Source organism: Hippocampus bargibanti, linkage group LG12 (genome assembly GCF_051943395.1).
Source record: "Hippocampus bargibanti isolate YZ-2025 linkage group LG12, ASM5194339v1, whole genome shotgun sequence".
Classification (NCBI taxonomy): Eukaryota; Metazoa; Chordata; class Actinopteri; order Syngnathiformes; family Syngnathidae; genus Hippocampus; species Hippocampus bargibanti.
The window spans coordinates 8335218-8351590 of record NC_142745.1 but is presented as its reverse complement, the minus strand read 5'-3'; the positions used below and the strand labels follow the sequence as shown (position 1 = coordinate 8351590).

General features: G+C 39.9%; 1 protein-coding gene across 9 annotated transcripts in view; it reads left to right on the top strand.

Annotated features, from left to right (window-relative positions):
- The window catches only part of atp2b2 (ATPase plasma membrane Ca2+ transporting 2), a 92369-nt gene that overhangs the window by 25025 nt on the left and 50971 nt on the right, over positions 1-16373 (top strand). For all 9 annotated transcript variants that reach the window (XM_089011283.1, XM_089011286.1, XM_089011285.1 and 6 more), the window contains exon 3: positions 15418-15618. In XM_089011283.1, the coding sequence (XP_088867409.1) occupies positions 15418-15618 (201 nt within the window). The remainder of the gene's footprint in view (positions 1-15417; positions 15619-16373) is intronic.

Genomic DNA, 16373 nt, shown 5'->3' with positions numbered 1-16373 from the left:
TAACATAATAAAACATCTCAGCTCAATTACAGTAATGCACTTTACTTTGGAGTCAGTCATTCCTCCTTGAAGCTTCTACAGCTGGTACAGGTTTCTGCTGCTCACCTCTTGATAGGTACTCGTACGAGGTAGCACATAACTCCTACTCTGGCATCCCTTTCATTGGCTCCCTATACATTTTAGAGTTCTTTTCAATCTTAAAATGGCCTCGCTTCACTCCTTGGTGCTTTCGACTATCTTTGTGACTGCTTTATTTATTTATATAAGTGGTTTGTTGCAGCTTCAGCTATTGTTAAAGCGCTATATAAATCAATACTACTGTATTGTATTATTATTTGAAATATATAAATTCACATATTGATAATGTTTTTTCCCCTTTGTGGAAGTTATCCCCTGAAAATCTCTTAAAAAGTCACACATTTGTGGTTTTGTGCAATACTGAATTCTGTGAACAACTAAGTGCTATACTGAATCAGTGAATTAAGGCGTGCAATGCATTCAAGGGAGATGAAAAAAAAGAACTGCATCGCATTAAAGCGGCCTATCCCATTGTACTTTTATTTTTATTGGTCGCTTTTATTTTAAACGATCGTCTTCCCCAGTGCAGCGGCCCTCATAATGTTGTTGTATAGATTGGCATAGATTGACAATAAAGGCTTTTGTGTTAATGTGATTCGAAATAGCCTTTCAACTATTCCCACAGTCTCTGATGAACCGCGAGGCTTCGTGCGGACTTGTGAGAACAATTGCATTTCCCGCAACGTGTTTCTTCTGTGCCGCGTTGTACTGAGATAACGACTTATTTCCATATCATCTTTAGAGTCGCCCTTTATTGGATGCGCGAAGATGCTAACAAGCAGAATGCCCGCGCCGTTTTCCGGGAGAGAATCATTAATTGATGGAATGCATTATCCCCTTCGTTTTGCATGGAAAGCGTTGTAATTTGCATTCGCAATCCCAGGTGATGCGTGTTTACGCCCTATCGGTCCGTTCTATGTGGCTGCGTCGCAGAAACCACATGTTACGTGAGAAATACGATCATGCTAATTCGCTGGAGGGGATATTGCTTTGCCGTCAACTGTTTGGTGCTTGCGTGTGCATCCCCAAAGGGGCGGGCGGTGGTAGTTGGCCCTTGAGTATGGTTGATCTATTACCGCCCCTGATGCCTGTACTGGTCCTTTCACATGATATCAACAGTGCATGGATAGCTACTGTATAATTCATTATGCAGCATAAATGCATAAGGGCCTTAAATTCTTGAGTGACCGGTTATTTATTAATCTGCTTCAAGATTAAAGCACAGTAAAGAGGATTTGTTTTCATACGTGCATTTTATGTATCTATCTATTTATTTATTTATTTATTTATGTCCGTAAGTAGTTATTTAATTTTTTATTTGTGTTTTTATATCTCTATTTATGTATTTATTTATACATTCATTTATTAATTTGTTTGTGTCTATTTGTTTATTTATTGATACATTATTTATTTATTTATTCATATATTCATTTGTTTGTTTGTTTGTGTATTCATTTATTTGTCTGTTTTTATTTATACACTATTTATTTAGTTATTTATTTATTTGTGAATTATTTGTGATCTATTTATTCATGTATTCGTTCATGTATTTATTTATTTATTTATTTATTTATTTATTTATTTATTTATGTATTTATTTATTTGTGACCAGCTGTTGTATGACAACCAATCAAAAGAAAATACATATTTATTCAACAACAACCACTCATGGGGAGGAAAAAATGATGGCGCCGTCAGGCTCTTAATTGTTTATTTCACTGCAAAAGGGTTAATTACAATCAAATTAATCTCTCCGTTGTGATACAAATTAAGGATAATCACATTTAATGAGAATCCCGTCGCATCCCATGCCGCCAGCGTGGTCGTCTTGTGGGTTGGAAAATGTTTTTTTGTTTTTTTAACCGCACAATTTCAAGTTCGGGTTTATGATTAGTATATTAATATTTCCGAACCCCTTTACTAAATCCTTGTTAGAACAGGCCCCACTTTTGAAAGATACTCATTTTAAAAACTAGCGTTTGTTCAGCAATTATATAAGATTCAGCTAAGATCCATAGCATGTATTGATTGTGCATGGTTGACATGGCGATGTGGAGGCGGTGTGCGTTTGCTCACATCACGCGTTGTCGGATAGGTGAGTGCGAGGTGAAGAAGCTAGTGTTCCCCTCAGGCAGACAACGGGTAAATAAGTCATGCAGGGGCCAGATGGGATGTCAGTGAATTTACAGCTCACTTTCACAGATAGTCCAACAGGATGCTTCACATGATATGGACCAAAGTCTTTGTTACTCGTGTAAATTTCTCTCCAAAAGGCTGCGGCACCTTGTTTTTTGAGAACGAATCTATTATGTAGTGAGAATAGAACGTGAAGTGGAGACTTCAGGAGACCCAAACTCAAGGCAAATGGAAATATTAAAAACGTGGTCTCCGAATATGAATTTACGAAGGAACCATATTGTCTTTGGGGCAGAATACATGACGCCATGGCACAGTAAGAAATCGGCACTTATCAATCCACTCGCTAACCAACACTAAAGATGAATTACAGTCCACACACAGTGAGGGACCCACACATAATAAATGGGATGTAACTATGCATATTTTCTTCCAATTAATTGATTGCCGCCTGGTCACAAATTACGACATAAAAAAATAAAACAAAATAAAGATTGGTTTAGTTCTCCTGTCCCATGTAAATCCGTTTCAATTCCGAGCAGCGACATTCTAGTACTCAAGTTTCAAGTACGGTACTTGCTTTCAAAGTAAAATGCACTCCTACCAGATTCAAAATCCATATACCTTCCAACAAAATTGAGGAAAAGGTTTCTTCTGCCGTCATCTGTACTTCTTTGAAGGTGTCGGACATTTCGCTCCTCATCTAAAGAGCTTCGTCAGCGAACTAAAGTTGTGCTGGTAACTCTGGCCATATATACTGCGGGAGCACTAGACTACTCCCTGAAGCCAATCTGATTACCTCTTTTGTTCTGTCTGATTACCTCTCATGTCCTATGAAACTAAGAAACAGTTTCCTCGATGGACCACTCCTGTACGACTGAGAGCCTACTCAGACATACCAAAAAATATAGGGTTGAAACATGTTTTTCCTTAATAATGCCTTAAAAAAAATCCGTCGATTTGATGAAAAGGTTTCTTCAGCCTCCATCTGTACTTCTTTTAAGGTGTCGGGCGTTTCGCTTCTTATCCAAGAGGCTTCGTCAGTGAACTAAAATTTGCTGGTAGCTCACATATATCCCTACTGTCCAGACGTGGCGGTGCCGGACTCTGCTATGATAGGTCCCTGCTCTCAGGTTGGGGGGAGCAAAGGAATACTCCCTGCGGCTCCACTGATTGCTTCTATTGTCCTGACTTACGACTGGCCTGATTGCCCGATTTGCCCTTCGTGGATTTGGTCAATCTAAAGAAATTCACTTGCCAATAACAAAGCGAGGCCGTGCACGTTAAAAAAAATGTTGCCAAATGCTCCTCCCTCTTCATAATACTTTTTGTCTGATATTAATCTACACCCTGGAATTTAACTCCTCATTACACCTTCCACCTGACCCCTTCTCTTTGTCTACTCTCCTCCTTTTTATTTTTATCTCTTCTTTTTCACACCTCTGCTCTCATTTCTATTTCCATTTCTTGGTCGGTCGCTTGTCCCAGCGGGCCGCTGCACAACGCAGCCTAAATATACCTGCTCTACATTGATAACCTTTATCATCTCTCTCCTTTTACTTCCTTGATAACAAGGATAGGAAAGTAGCACATGCTTTTAAAGGTTGATTTAATATTTTTTTAAGAGTTTACTGGTGATGCTGTGGAGCAATGTGGGAGACTTGATCGGAACTAATTGTGTTCCAACCAAACTGCAGAAGGTGACATGGCCCCACGTAGCTTTCATTGGTAGCAGTGACCGTGGTCACTGGTTGCCGGGGGACATCATCAGACCACTCGTTTTGCCCATACACCTCTGCTCATACTGACAGTATTGGATTGGATTGGATTGGATTAACCTTTATTAGTCTAGCAGTGGAGGATTTTCCATTTCACAGTAGCAAAATTATGAAAGAAACAGGAAAGGAAAGGAAGAAGTAGAAAAACAAAACACAGGAGCGTCTGTAAAGGATCAGGGACGTTATGGTGGAATGTGCCCGTCTGCTATAAGATAAATGTTGAAAACAAACTGTAGCTTCCATTAACGAAAAGAGATTGTCACATCTCTTGTCCCACGTAAATTCGCTTCAATTCCAAGCCGCGGCAGTTCCACATATGCATCTGCCCATTGCAGGCGCAAAAAAAAGCTTAATCACAGTCAAACGGCACCGACATTCCTCCCAATCAAAAACAGTGCTGGCATACTCGAGCTATTATTATTGATACAATCGAATATTGATATTATATTATATTATTCACCAGTGAGTTATGTGGCAGTTTGCATCCATTTCCCATTGCTCATGTTGATGATGATGCAGAGTTTCAGGGAATTGATCTTGGATGGCTGGAAATGGAAACAACAACAACAACAAAAAAGCAAGGGCATGGAAGGGTATAAAATGAAAACAAGTAAGATCCAGTGTAGCATATGCATGTTACCTAGAGTTCTTATTATAATAATACATTTCATTTATAAGCGCCTTTCAAAACTTTCAGGGTCACTTGACAGTCACAGGATAAGTTTTTCTGTGGGTGAGCAGCAGCAGCCACTAGCGCCAGCACTCACTCAACCCGGACGTAACTCAAATAGATAGAAAGCTCGCTAGATACTAGATAGCTATCGCGATAGCTATATAGATAGCTAGATAGCTATATAGGTAGATAGATAGATAGATAGATAGATAGATAGATAGATAGATAGATAGATAGATAGATAGATAGATAGATAGATAGATAGATAGATAGATAGATAGATAGATAGATAGATAGATAGATAGCCAGCTAGCTATCACAGTGTGAATTTCGGACGTATGAAAATGTATCCCAACTAAATTACCCTGTGGTTTCGGGTGTCACAATACTATGAAAAGACAGGCCCACAATTGTAAATGTTAAACCGGATCAATATTTACAATAGCAAATCCATTAAAAAAAAAGTTTAAAAAAAGTTATTATTCTGTGACTGTAAAGTGTCCCTGAGAGTTTTGAAAGGCGCTTAGAAATGTATTATTATGATGATGATGATGATGATTATTATTAGTTGGCATTATTGTGAATCCAGAACGTACGCACGGGACAAGAGAGGGACAAACACTGCTGCTTTTATTTACCAACTATCTTGCCCGCTATTTGAGAGCCAGATCACCCACCAGTTCTTCAAATCAAATCCCCAGCGTCTGATGAGTGTTGGATACTCATTTCCAAACCTCGCCTTCTTCCTTCCCTCGTGAGCCTCCTAATCACACCCCCTCCCTACAAATCTGTTCCTGTCTGATGAAGTCTATTTAATCTCCGTCCCACAAGGGAACTCTTGTATGGAACAAGGACAGCGTATCCTGTTCCCAAAGCCAAGCGGGTTACGGTGTGGGTAGAAAGAGTGGTAATAAAATGAGATTCAGACGAGAATGGAGAGCGATGGATCCCAGAGGACCGATTCCAAATGATCCACGGCCATTTTGTTCAGTGAGGAAGCGAGACCATAGGGTAGTCCAACACAGGTGCGACTCATTGGGGGACAGACTGTACAGAGGAGGAGGGGAAAACATCCTTTTTTAGAGGTAAGCTTGTGCCATAAAAAGTTTTTTTTTGGTCACCCAAAGTGGTCATATTTTTCCAAGGTCATCTGTTAAAAAGTAACAACCATGAAAGAGAACCGTAGTCAACTCATTTAGTTGTGATGTGACAAATGGCCTCAATTTTGTATTTAACACCATTGAATGAGCGCTATGCATACCCCCAGAATTCCCCCCTAACAAATCTGTTCATGAATATAAAACAAATAGGACTGAACGAGATGACCTGCAGTGTTGTACTGCCCACACTGGTCTTTTCACGAATATTCCCGTCCTCTATTGGTAAATATTTGTAATTTAATTGTACCAGTCAATCAGATGAGGCCTTCCTAGAGCAGCAGGTGTAACGAAAGGGTAGAAGCGATATTCTGATGAATAAAATGTATAGGTAATCTAAATTGAAAGGATTTTGGATTACATTTTCTTATTGCACTATTGGACTAAAACACTTTTTAAATGGGTCAAGGAAGAAAGAACCCATTTTCCGAATTTTTGTAAAAATTTCATTTGATTTTTAATGTTACAGTTTGGTGATTTCAACTAGGGTCATTATTTTGACCGACTCTCATGTCCTTGTGTCTGCAACCTCAGTCCACTACCACAAGGTCATCATGTATTACATCACGGTGGTTCTAATTATCCAAATTAATTATACCGTATTTTCGGGTGTATAAGATGCACCGGAGTATAAGGCGCACCCCCAAATGAATGGTGTATTTTCAAATTGTTTTCCATATATAAGACACACCAGAGTATGAGGCACACCTTCAATGAATGAATATAGTTTTACAAATATAATATATAAATGTTTTCCAAATATAAGGCACACCACATTATAAGGCGTTACAGTAGAGCAGGGGTATCAAAGTCATTTTTTGCCACGGGCCACATTGTGGTTATGGTTTCCTCTCGAGGGCCGTTATGAATTTGGGGAACCCATTAGAATGTTTAAATCCCTTCAAATATTACATATAGAGCACACAGCAAATTAATGAATAACTCGTTTTCAAATCTGAAGTCAAGAATAATGACTTTTATTGTGGTTGACGTCCAAAAATATGAAATTTTGGCTCAGATGTTAGCAATCATCATGGAATTTAACAAGTTTGATTTGCTTTCGCGGAGCGAAAAAAATGATGTGGCGAGCCGGATTTGGCCCGCGGGCCTTGACTTTGACACCTGTGCAGTAGAGGCTTGGGTTACGCACTAATGTGTTGAAAGTGATCGTTCGTCCCTGTTCCACGGCTTCTCAGGGTGTTGATGGCAGAGGATGGTTAAATCAGCAGGAAGCCAGGTGTTCAACAGAATAAGTTAGTTTAATCTTGTAGACAGCAGGGCATCGTGGGGTGTCGGCCGAGGAGGGGCAGAAAGGAAAGACGAAAGAGGAAGGAGGAAGAGGCAGCGCGAAAGACCGCTGGCAGAGCATTCATAGATCACACATAATAGGATGTGACGTAATAGGATGTGACATCAAGTAAAGGAAGGCAGGATATGACGTATCAGGAAGTCTAAACGCAAACAAACGATGCAAAAGAGATGTTTAAAGATGTTCGTATAGCAAATTACCCCAACACGCACAACTTCTTTTACGGTGGGAAATTGAGTCGTTGGCTGCTGACAGTAGTTGCCACACCTGTTGTCTCTCAATATTACTTCACATATAAGGCGCACTGCTGTGTAAGGCGCAGGGTCATCTTTTAAAGAAAATCTAGGCTTCTGGGTGCGCCTTATACACAGGAAAATATGTTTTTTTTTTCAAAGATTTTTATTTGGAGAAACTTTGCTCAAGGTCAGATTTTTTTCATCATACAAGAAATGTAACTAGCTGATGTAATTTTTGAAATCGGGTGGGCAAAGGTACTGATGGGATGTATTTTATACGTATTTTCTTCACAATCGTGTGTGTGTGTGTGTGTGTGTGTGTGTGTGTTTTGCTAATCCTAATTCATTCACTGTTGACAGTTGTAGCAAGCTGTGTTGCGTATAGTAAACTGCATGTGCGGGTGTGAGGGTGTTGAGGGTTGGTGTGCCTACTTGCACACTCATGCCTTGCAGCTATACCGTACCTGTTTACATACCAATGAGCCACCTTCCGAAAGTTGCTAATGGCTTGTGAACGGACGTTTCCACTGGGACGTAGCATGAGGTGCGATCACTTCTCACCTGTTTAAAAACTCATCAGCAAGCTTTGATGTCGCTTAGTGTGTTATTTTTTTCTCTTCATAGATCGTAGCTTGTCAGTGGAAATGACACACGTATAGTTGACACTACCGGGGAGTGTACTGTATCTTAAGCTGTCCTAAGAGATACTTGACTAAATTAAGTGGAAACATGCCAATAAACAGATTTTTTTTGTTCCTATGGGGAAACACTGCCCTCCCCTTGGAGCATTTTTCTTAGATTCGCTGTACCTTGTTGTACCTTGTATGTAATCAGAATCAGAATCAGAATCATCTTTATTGCCAAGTATGTAGAACACACAAGATATTTGTTTCCGGTCGAACACGCTGCACTAGTATCATCATCAACAAAATTGCAAAGAGGCACGATACAGTTCGATTTGGGCTACTGTTATGTAAATTATGTAATCTCATTTACATAATTTAGTGATACAGTATCTGGTTTCATTTTGTTGTTACTATTATCTGTCATGGTAATCACTTCACCAATGTGTCACAACGGCAGAAAACCAACACAATTATTTTCTGTTATCACTCTAATTCTAATTTTGAGCAAACTATATACTAGAATAATTAACCTTTGTTGTCGTATAAAGGTAAACTACTTTCTCTCTCTCTCTCTCTCTCTGCTTTGCTTACTAAGGACATAAATCTCTTAACTTTAGGCAGTTTAATATGCTACCATTGTCCCTATGGGTCAATTGCTTCAGAGCCAAACTCAAGAAAAAACTTATTTATACTTTAACTGAGACATGATTAAAAAAAAAGTCACAATCATTTTTGGGGGGGGTCAAAATGTCGGTCGGACATGCTTTGGCTTTGACCTAATATAAGGTTTCTTACCCATGGGGATGGCAATTTTTCTGCATCATACTGACTCGAAATGACTATTTCATGACTCTGTCTGCTACTACGGGTGTGAAGGACTGGCGCCCACTTTTGTGTTGCAAGTAGATTTGATCCAAGGCTTGAAACCAGATACTGACATCCAGATGGGAGCGATACGAAGATCACGCGCCGTTTCACCTTGCTTTGTCAAAAGAGCTCTCACTTTTCATTCTTTCCGAGAATTGGTGATTTGCATAGCGTGTGCACTTTCATTACTCATAAGAGATTTCAATGACATGTCCACCTGCCTCATTGCATCATGGACATGTTGGGCATGCTCAATTATTATTATTATTATTATTATTATTATTATTATTATTATTATTATTATTATTATTATTATTATTATTATTATTATTATTATTATTTTGATGTGCCCTATTTCGGTCGTTCCTCTGTATTTATTTTTGTTAGTCATTATTTTGTCCATCAATCAAAACTAAGGTTAAATATGCCCGTGCAGCAGGGTGCAGCACTTCCATGACGAAAGCAATTGCATTGCGATTGCCAACGAACCAAACTATGGAAGTTGGACGGTCATGTTCATGATTAAATTGCTATTTTATTTACTCAACTGCAGAGAATGCGAGTCATATTACAATGTGATATAAAGGAGTATGTGCCGTGAATAGTTTTCCCATTGGTCTACTCCTCTCAAAACCCCCAATGAATCTTTTCAGTCTGTTTTCAGTAATGTTTCATAATTGTTTTCCTTGCATCATGCTGCACAATTGCATTTTTCCCAACATTTAGAAACAAAATAAAAAGAGCATGTATGTATGTTTGTGTGTGTGTGTACTTTGGGTCGAAAGACGCCTAATTTTAAAGAATATGACTTCTTTATGTGTGTGTGTGTGGGTGTGCGTGTGTGTGTGTGTGTGTGTGTGTGTGTGTGCGTGTGTGTGTGTGTGTGTGCTCGCGCGTGTGTGCGTGTGCGCGCGCGCGCGCGTGTGTGTGTGTGTGCGCGCGTGCGCGTGTGTGTGTGTGCGTGTGTGTGTGTGTGTGTGTGTGTGCGCGCGCGCGCGCGCGCCGCATACACGTGTCTCAGTTTGTGAGTGTGAAAAAAGGAGCTGTGAGCTGTGTTCTCTCACTCCACTCCATTATCACTCGCATGAGTCAGACTCATAGAGCACAGTGCCTGACAGCTAAACTCACCCACTTGTACAGCTGCCCCCACAAGCACATACACACACATGCATGTTGTATTTCCTTCATTTGATCTGGCTTTTTGCAAAGCTTCCTTAAAAGTACTCTGAAAATGGCAGGGTTCTCATGGGCTATTAAAACATGTGAACTGACTGTTTTTAGCTGGCTTTTCCTGGTGCAAAGCTCCCTTGCGTCTACACAACTCGGTGTACCACAGTGTATGTGTTCCAATATCTATCAATCGATCGCTAGATAGATAGGTAGGTAGATAGATAGATAGATAGATAGATAGATAGATAGATAGATAGATAGATAGATAGATAGATAGATAGATAGATAGATAACTGGCTAGCTATCTAGATAGCAATCCATCTATCCATCCTTCTATAGTAATCCAGGAATGCTAGCTACATAGATCAGATCGCCAGCCATTTTGTTAGCCAGCTAGTTAGCTGGCTAGCTATCAACTACAATGTTTTAAGAAAAAATCTTGGGGATTAATGAGAAAATGTCAGATTTATTTGGGGAATTTAGAAAAAGATGGTCTTGGGGTGTGTGTGGAATGGAATGACAGTCTTTTGTTTGTTGTTTGTCATACGTTTGCCCGCACGCTAAAGTAGTCTTGAGATATGACTGCTCATCGGTGTGAGCTCAGGTCCATGTAAGCTTGCATGTGAAGTGCTGCTAAGCAAGTCATGACACATCAACTTGAGCTGTCCCCATGACATGCGCACAAGCAACCTATTCTCCATCCATCCATTGATCCTTTCCGATCCACACAAGTGTGTGTATTAGGATGTCCGCTCGTCCGTCTGCATATTTCTATGGGTGGACTTGCTGTTCTGTTGGATGTGGTCTACTTCCTTCTTAATGTCATCTCTTTCATTTATTTATGTTACCCAGCGTGATGGTTCTCATCTGCCTTCTTTGAAAGCAAAGCCGTTATATTCATCTTGCTGCTGTTTTACCACATGATTAAAAAAAAAAGTAAACAATCATAGTTTAATCTCGGATAAAGATGCCCTGAAACAATGTTTTTCACTTTTCAAGGATTAGTAACACCTAATTTATTTTCATGACTTTATTTTTTGTGGCTTGATTGATAGAGAAGGTCGTCAATGACCAATAGGTCAGCAGTTCAATTGTCAACTCTGACTGTCTGCTGTCAAAGTGTCCTTGGGAAAGGATGCAACTAAATGCCGACTGACTGCTATGGATCCATGTTTTTGTTCCTTAATACATCTTGGTTAGTACTTGATGTAGGTCACGATCAAGGACACGATGACACATTTCTCTATCATGCCATCTCATAACTGCAGCGTGATAATTAGCCACCTTTTATCCGCTCCTTCGCCGATGGCTTATTATTCACAATAGAGTCAGCGTACTCTTTCTGTCGCCGTGTGCTCGTGCTCACACTTTCCTCACTCTGAGTCACACTTGAAGCCTCTCTGCCATTTCTGCTCTTTATTCCCAGCTCGCTTTTCAAAGGGTTACTGAGAACGCGGACATATTGATTCACTCCACTTTTCTCCCATTAATGCCTTGATGATCATCATAGTGGCCCGTTGCCATGACGACTCGCATGTGAAGGGGAATGTAAAATCAAACGTGCAGTCGATACATATCATGAGAGGTGAATATAAACTAACCTCTTGGCTGCTCTTCAAGGACATTTAAAGGTCATTGTGTATTTCAATCCCCAGTCATAATTTCTTGCTTTTTGCATATGGGCTACTGGAAATAGCAATAAAAATGGAGCGCACACACACTTAATTCACACTTTCTTCAAGGTTTGGACATGCGGGTATTTCCACATGAGTGGGACACATAGTGTTTCCATAGAGATCTAATTTAAGCCCTTGTTAAAATATGCCATCATGTTCTTATTCACTGGGAGACAAAAATCCTCATGCACAGCGAGTGAGAGAGCAAACGAGACTTTTTTTTTCTTGATTTTCGTGTCCCTGTCTCGTGTATTTGGAAACAGGATGTTTGTTAGGCGCCGTATGTCACTTCAGATTTGAATCAGAGCCGGCAACATTTGACAGATCAGCGAATTAGCAGCCCTGAACTGTTTCGAGGGAGAACAGAAAGCAGCCGTACACTCTCTCTGCCTTTAAACACCTCTAATAATGCTTTTCTTCTTTGGCTCTTCACCTTTGTTAGACAGCACCTTAAAAAAAACAAATAAATGCCATGTATTCATAAAAATATAATTTGATACTTTTTTTAAACATTTGAATCTAAAAGTCTTCATATATGAATGATAAAAAAATTACAGTAATGTTTGTCTGATACACAAGGGCTAAGCATGAGCCTTGTGACATAGCAAGGGCTAATCAGCGATGCTAGTTTTGTGGCTACATTTAGCAACTTTTTTCAACGTCCTTTATAGCCATGTTAGATAGAAAAAAAGCAACTCGTGACTATTTGTGGTTTGATTGGTCAATTCAGGAGATTTTGAGATATGTGTTGATTTATTGGAGACATCTAAAGATTTTGAGACCTTGTTGTTGTTCATGTAAGCGACCTAGCACAATTCTGTTCTTACTATAGCACCTGTGCAAATTTGCAGTCTTCGCACGCTTCACTTTGACCACAAACCACGACGTCCATGCGGTGTTTGCAACCATTAATGGTGTGAGAGAAGAGGATGCACAAAACCGGGATAGATGGAGACATTGATTCGCTGTGGCGACTCCTGAAGGGAAAAGCCGAAAGGAAAAGAAGAAGAATGGCAAATATTGATCTTAGTTTTACTCCCTGGTGATTTCTACTATCTTTGTGACTGCTTTATTTCCTGTATATGATAGTTGTCCATGTTAAGTGCTTTGTTCCAGCTTCAGCTGTTCTTAAAGCGCGAGATAAATCAATGTGTTTTATTGTATTGTATTGTCCACACCTCCAAGTCTAATCTGTAAATAAAAGGTGCAGGACACCTTTAGCTAAGTATCTCATACAATTAAAAAATTCTTTTGATGGAAAAAATATGAAAAACATGTATTGTCAGCTAACACATTTTCCAAATTAAATACGTCTTTATCCCACTGCCATTCCTGAATTTATTTAGGAATTGAAAATATGACAAAGCGCCATTCACGAATTTGTACGGGTTTCTTTTTTTTCATGCTTGGGTGCCGATAAAGCGCTGGTTAGATGTGGTGATATGTTTTCCCTTCCACGAGGGGGCAGCATTTGCCTTTTTTCCATGTTAATGTTTTTTTTTCAATAGCTTCAGCTGTTGTTAAAGCGCTATATACACCAATATGTATTGCATTTCAAGCTCATATAACTCTAAACCCATACAATTTAGGAATTAACTCATTTTTTTTCTGACGAAAGAAGAGAGTCTATGGTTTCTTACATTGCATTGAATGGTTATGTAGTCCTACAACTATATATATTCTGTGGGTCTTGCAATTTGACTGAAAATGCCAAAAACCCTGGCACTGGAGTGGTCACATATTTGCACATCGTCTGTCAGTGAATGAGTTAATCTTTTTTTAAATCAACACAACTGAATTTAGAGAGCACTTATACGTTTTTCTTCCAATATTGCACAACAACAAACCAAGCCTGGAAATGTCCCATTACCTTCAGGTAAACACCATTACAAAAAAAAAGCATCAGTGCTGCGGTTAAATTTCAATCTCGGATGCTACATCGAAGTCTTGAAGTCCCATCACACCGCAGACCAAATATTACCATGCATGCAGCGCATTCTATTTTTTGATGTTGCATCACCGCTAACCATGGTAATGATGGCTAACAGCGGTGCAGTTTCGTCGCTTTTAACTAGCCTCCTTTTACGCGTGGAAATGTGGGCCATGCGGAGATTTGCATATTTATTGATTTTACATCTTTCTTCCACGGATGAATAAACCCTTTGAAGCAGTGGGGAAATGTGTATTGACGCCACGGCTGAAAGGACATCAAAAGGTCATTAATAGTCACACACACGCACACAGACACACACATTCAGCGCTAAGCACTCGGCACGTGCTGTCGGCCACGACTCGCCGAGATCCACCAAAACATGCACGTGCACGCACATGTCTGATGCGTGACGGGCTGCCGCTGCTACTGTGTGAGTTCAATGATGGAGCATGCTGGGTCCTATCCCAGAGACAATTAAAAGGGAATGGATAATGAAGCTATTTATAGACATGGCTAGCTATTTGTAACAAGGGCATTCTCCAAGGAGGAGCCTGGAATGCTCCACTTTCCTTGCGCCGTCCCCCCCTTTCCTGCCTCCTCGGCATATCTGTACCTATTTGATGCAACCCCCTCTTCTTGTCATTCGTTGGGTATTGTGTGCAAGTGTGGACACGTCACCGGGTAGTATCCAGGCGCTTTGCGGGGAGATCCTGGTGACGTGCGACTGCGCGACATCATGACGTGCTCCTGTCTACCCATGTGTGAGGGTGCACAATGCTGCAGTGCAAACACACGAGGGGGTTGATGATGAGAAGCACATTCCTAATAAAATGAAACAAAATCAAATACTACAAAACAATTAACTCAGGAATTGAAAATATGACATTGAGCACCATTCCCGAATTTCTTCGGTGTTTGGTTTTTCTTGCGGAGGTGCCGATAAAGCGCTGGCCAGACCTCTGGCAGTGTTTTTTTTTCCTTCCATGAGGGGGCAGTATTTCCTTTTTTTCCATGTTAGCGCTTTGTTCCAACTTCAGCTGTTGTTAAAGCGCTATATTAAACAATGTGTATGTATTGCATTGTATTTTGCACGACCACCCTCATTTCAAACTCATATAACGCCAGACCCACCCATTTTTCTGATGAAACAAGAGAGTTGAAGGTTTCTAACGCTGTATTATTTATGTAGTCCTCAAACTCAATAATCTGTGGGTCCTGGAATTTGAGTGACAATGACAAAAACCCCGGCACTTGAGTGGACACATGTTTGCACATGTCTGATAGTGAATGAGTTAATGACAGTCGCTTTTAGGGCAATTCGCTATACGAACACATTTTAAACATGTTTTTTTTTCTCTTTCCTTAAACATCGTTTTATTTTATCGGACTTCCTGTCGTGACGTCACATCCTGTAACAGTTGCATTGACTAAATTCGGATTAATTCAATTTTATTTACATGGCACCACAATAGCTGTATTATTGTGATTTGGATCATGAATGACATGGACTAATAATTGAATAGATGGGCTGAGAAGTAGTTAACATACGATACAGTATGCTTTGATGCATGAGCAGGTATCAAAGCAATGGAATTTCCATTGATAAATTTTTCATGATGCTTTGGAACATGAGCAGTTCCTTCACATAGATGTCATAAGTTTCCCCACAAATGACACACAATGTGGTATGCTTTGAATCTTGAGTTGGTCCTTTCTAGATTATGCAATCCTTCTGTCCTCTCCCTGACCATCCTCTTTGCATTTCTTCACCGTCTCAGGACTCACGGGTGCCCAAGGTGACTTGGACAAAAGGAAAGAAGAATTTGGAAAAAACCTGATACCTCCAAAGAAGCCAAAAACTTTCCTGCAACTGGTATGGGAGGCCCTTCAGGACGTCACCCTCATCATCCTGGAGGTCGCCGCCCTCATTTCGCTGGGTCTATCCTTCTACCATCCGCCTGGAGAGCCGAGCGGAGAGTGTGAGTGCACTTACTTATCTCTACCGTAAAAAAAAGTGCAAGGCGCATCTGCCTGTCATGCTCTCACGGCTGGGAAAAGAGAGCCGCAGTCCGCCGCTGCCTTTTTCAGCCATTTATTGAAAGTAAAGGAAAAAAACAGCATTGATTTCTCCATTGAGGTATCCCCTTTGATAAGGGAGGTTCACTTTATGAATTCACAAATAAATCCCCATCAAGGAATTATTTTGTTAATAATTTTTCATTTGATGACATAATGAAAAACGATATATATTTTTTGTGTCAATAATTTCCACTGCTTATTAAACTCATCAATCTGTGCACAATTACTTGACACTCACCAACTTGGCAGGGCATTTTTAAACTTTCTACAGCAAGTCCCAAATACGTATCACATATCACCATAATGCCCAACATTAAAATACAGTAGCTGCTCATCCGAAATTTCAATTTTAATTTAAACATGAGCATGAGGAGTTTGATTCTTTTATTTTTATGAGGTTGCCTTTTTTTCCCCACCGATGCTGACATGCATATTGGGCACCAAGCCTACACGCTTTTCTACTTCTGGCTGAAGTCTACAACCATCAATTACATTATATTATCTCTATATTGGGAATTGGAGAGTGTGGCTATCTTTTTTTTCTGACTGCTAGTCCGGTGATCATTTTCTTTGCTCAGACTACATCCCTCACTACAGTATTTTTTCCAGAGGTAGGCCTTGATATGTAATAGTATTTTTATTATGACACACTCCA